Source organism: Nematolebias whitei, chromosome 1 (genome assembly GCF_014905685.2).
Source record: "Nematolebias whitei isolate Nwh7 chromosome 1, NemWhi1, whole genome shotgun sequence".
In the NCBI taxonomy this organism is placed as follows: Eukaryota; Metazoa; Chordata; class Actinopteri; order Cyprinodontiformes; family Rivulidae; genus Nematolebias; species Nematolebias whitei.
This window is the reverse complement of record NC_056498.1, coordinates 17,224,392-17,228,791: the sequence shown is the minus strand read 5'-3', so window position 1 is coordinate 17,228,791 and position 4,400 is coordinate 17,224,392. Positions and strand designations below refer to the sequence as shown.

At 39.5% G+C, this 4,400-nt stretch overlaps 1 protein-coding gene across 1 annotated transcript in view; it reads left to right on the top strand.

Annotated features, from left to right (window-relative positions):
* Window positions 1–4,400, top strand: part of LOC119419294 (adenylate cyclase type 2) — a 66,860-nt gene that overhangs the window by 42,629 nt on the left and 19,831 nt on the right. The window contains exons 8-12 of the mRNA XM_037686605.1: window positions 150–308; window positions 448–625; window positions 741–908; window positions 1,061–1,092; window positions 1,258–1,311. Coding sequence (XP_037542533.1) covers window positions 150–308; window positions 448–625; window positions 741–908; window positions 1,061–1,092; window positions 1,258–1,311 — 591 coding nt within the window. The remainder of the gene's footprint in view (window positions 1–149; window positions 309–447; window positions 626–740; window positions 909–1,060; window positions 1,093–1,257; window positions 1,312–4,400) is intronic.

Genomic DNA, 4,400 nt, shown 5'->3' with positions numbered 1-4,400 from the left:
AGTGAGTGAGTGAGTGAGTGAGTGAGTGAGTGAGTGAGTGAGTGAGTTCATGCTGTAAATACATTCTTAAACCTGTTAAAATATTGAGAAAAATTAGCATGTGACTCTTGACGACTGTTCTGATTTTACTTGCATGTTTGTCTCTAAAGTGACCTGCGAGACGTGACAGAGGTGGACATCAACATGAGGGTTGGCGTTCACACTGGTAATGTGCTCTCCGGTGTGATTGGCCTGCAGAAGTGGCAGTACGACGTGTGGTCAGATGACGTCACTTTGGCCAATCAGATGGAGTCTGGGGGTGTTCCCGGGTGAGAAAATGTACAGCCTCAATGATGGAACTTTGATTTTATGATTATTTTATTTTCATAACAGTACAATAAAGTGATTCAGTATATCAAATTACTATAAAATTATATATTTTTTTGGTATTGTTGTATGTATTAAAAGGCGAGTCCACATAACCGAGGAAACGCTGCAACACTTGAATGGAAACTACGACGTGGAAGATGGTAATGGAGAAAGTCGAAATCCTCTTCTTAAAGGAAAAAAAACGTACCTTGTGATTGACCCCAACAAGCCACGCAGTATTTCTCGGAGGCCTAAAGCAGTAGGTGTCATTATGGCTGTGAGAAGTATTATCCTTTGAAATAAATAGTAAAGACTGCAGAAATATTTGAGTGTAAATACAATTCATGAAAATAACAAAATAGTTGTTTCAGTAACCTTTGCTGTCATTTCAGGTGAACAGGCTTGTTTCAGAAGAGAACATTAAGCGGGCATCTCTCCGGATGTCTCAGTACCTCCAGTCGTGGAAAACCGTCCATCCTTTTGAAGAACTCAGGAACCCTGAAAAAAAGAAGCTTTTTAAGCCTTTTAAAGCCGCCATAAAGCGATCTCATCTGACACAGGTTATTATTTGGGCTTTTGTCATGCTTGTTTCTTTGCTTGGTCTTTTTTTACTGTTTGATTATGAAATATTGTTTGTCTTAAAGAGGTGATGATGATGCTTGTGAATCAAAATTTAATGTAAAATATGTGTGTTTGCTTTGTTTTAATTCAGGAAGGACCATCTTATCGTAACAACCCTAACCGGTATGTATCAAGAATCACGGAAAAATAAAACATGCTGCCTATAAATATCTAATTACTAGTTAAATAGAGGAGTAAACGTTTTTGCATAATAGCATAAATAATGTTTGCTCCTCTGATAAAATACTCTAAATAAATCTTTCTTTACTGTGCTCTTTTTTGTCTTAGTCTCTCTGTTGACAGCAGTGTGAAGGGATCACAGGACACAGTGGACATTATAGGGTGAGTTTGTCAGGTCACACTGAGGCTAGTTAACTTTCATTTGAAGAATATAATTTGTAGCATTTAAAGTCCACCAAGTGCCTCAATGAAACCCACAAGACTCATGATTAAAAAAATAAAATAAAGAATCCAGATGGGGTGGTGGAAATGGTATGGTACGTCATGTGGCTGTATTACAGTGATTACAATATTAAATCAAATAGAAAACAAAGCTGGCTGCAAGGGCACCAAGATGGCTCCATGACAGTGGGGTATAGCCCACCGGGCCTTTGTATCCTCTCCTGCAACAAGTCTGCTCACAGCTGTTGTAACTCGTCCTGGGTATTGTCTTGGGAAAAAAATCACCCACACATTTATTTTTGTATATGTTTGTTTGTTTGTTTGTTTATTTATGGGTGTAATACAGAAACATGATTTTTTTTTCTGTCAAAGCCTAAAAATCCTCTGCTTTTCATTTTTTTTGTCAGATTTTTTTTTTTCAAATGCTCTCATAACCTCACAGTAACTTTACTACTCTCATGTTCTTGAGGGGAAGAGTCAGACACATTAGAATATATAGAAAATGCAACTTTAAATGCCACATCTGTCATATCATAAAATAATGCATTCCTCTCAGTAGTTTTTTTTTTTTTTACCTCTATCCCTATACTTTCAATTTTATATTAGCTCACTGGGTAGTGCTCTTAGTTTATATTTGAGAGCCTCTAAAAATCTACCAAGACAGAGATCAACTCATCTCAGAAGCAGTAGCTCCTCTCGGCCAGACGTTGCTAAAGACTCTCGCCTCTGATCTCGCCCAACAAAATTGCTTTGGTTTGGAGGTTAAGAGTAAAAATTCACTTGTAATTAGAGCCAAACTGATATGGAAATTGTGGCTTTTGCCGATACCAATATTGGGGGTGGGGGGGAGACAATCGATATAATGACTGAATTTTTTTTTCTTTGTTCACCCCCAAGAATATAAGTAAACAGCGAGTGGAGCGGGGCTTATTTATTTAGTATAGCTGTTAGCAACCATGAATCTAAGCAAATCAGATCCATGCTATACCTAGTCCCACAGTAAAGCTTCCAGTATAGTCGGGCGTACGTGGGTCCGCGGAGGTCCGCGCATAACGGATTAGACTCGAAGCGGACGCCCGCAGGGCATGTCCTTGCAAAGCTCAATTTTTATGTACGCATACTCGGTGTCGCACAATAAACTGCCCGGCGACGGATTGTTTTGTATGCAACACTAATGTATTAAATTCCCCTTCTTCATCCCTGATCTGGTTTAATGGCCTTTTTTGTTTTTTTTTTTGTTTTGTTTTTTTGCCAAAAGGCAAGCGATCTCTTCCTCCTCCTCTGTTGACGCCATGATTGAAATGGTGAGAAATGAAAGAATTTGTCACAAGAGAATTAAAATCAGGTCCAGCATGGCTGTGGGAGGGTCTTGAGATTTCCTGGTGGGCCGGTCTGATGTGTGGACTGCAGGGCCACCACTCCCTAGTTTTTTTGTTTTTTTTTAGAACTTTTTATTAACAACATATAAACACAGAACGCTGCTGTTGCTGGGGCTGCCAGCTCTCTCTTTTTTTAATATATATTTTTTGCGACCTGTCAATCAATCCAGTAGGTGTGTCAGCAAATGACCAATCGGCGACCTCAGTTTGTCCCGAAGGTAAATGCCCCTCGTCTGTGGAGCTGCTCTGCAGCCGCTCCGGGTGTATGCTCGAGTATGAAGTCTCAACCCTCTGCGGACAGTGCACACAGTTTCAGTGTGGCTGACAGGACACGTGCGTATACTGAGCCTTCAGTTCACAAGTGATGCACTGGTCATAAAAACAGTCTTCCTAACGTGCATTCACATTTTATATCCTCCACTAGTCATCATAAAGTTGATTTGTTTTACAGATCAGTTAAAATAAACTTACCATGCTCTGTTGCGCCACACAGTATTGCTCCCTGCTTCAGCTGCGCTGAATGTGAGACTTAAAATGAACGGCCATGACTTGAAAGTAGTCTCCATGCGCTCTCTGCTGGTTTCATTGTACAATTACGGCTGGTTCACAGTAATTTAGGGGTGAACATTAGAAGTGCTTATAATGGCAAATAATGGGACCATTATCACAAATAGGTCTCAAAACGTCTATATTGACCTAAATGCTTGGCCTTATTGATAGAGTCGGGCTCTACTTGTAATGTGCATAAGTAAACATTTAGTCAGAAACAGGTGTTTCACATGCAGGCAGGCTGCAGAATCAGATGTTTTACAGCTGAAAACGGCCGATTGCCATTGGCTTTACCCAAAGCATGATGTCATCATCGGGTACATTTTGCTCCTGCAGCTCACTAGTATATCAAGGTCAGTAAAAGCAAAAGACAAAACAGAGAATGGTGTTTTCCATGGGTAGAGCTTAAATAATTAAATATATATATATATTTATTTATTTATTTATTTTATTTTATTTTATTTTATTTTATTTTATTTTTTTTAACATGCCTGAACAAGAAGAGAAACCAAACAGTTTGACGAAAAACAAGGCCTCATTTTCAGCTACCAAACCTGAAGGTGAGCTGAAAGGTTTTCACAAAACTCCGGACTGGAAAGAAATAAAATAAAAAGTCAAATAATCATTTTAGGCATGCTAACATTGTTTACCCAAAAGAACCACACTCGATGGCAGGAGAAGATTTGTAACCAGCATTTCACTTGCAAGGACTCATTCAAGACAGATTACATGTGTAGATTAATATTGCATGTGTCATGCCACAGAATGAGTGTCGGCGTTTTCTGCAGACTTTTATTCAGCAGCAGATTCCAGCGGGTGTTCCCTGAGGGAACTTCCTTCATAGTCACACGCATAGATATGATCCATGGCCATCGGCCAGTCGGCCTCCAGATGGAGATAAGAGAATGTTTTGGGTATGTTCTCGTGGCGACAACACCAAGGAGGCACTGCAAGTCAGCGAGACAGTCTCCAGGTCGAGATATGAGATTGTTTCGGGAGACAATTCGGTTGTTTGTTCTCAGGGGAAGAATGCTAATAATACAACATCCATAATCTGTAAACAAAAATTCTCTGATGGGAGAAATGATGTGTTCTTTTAAA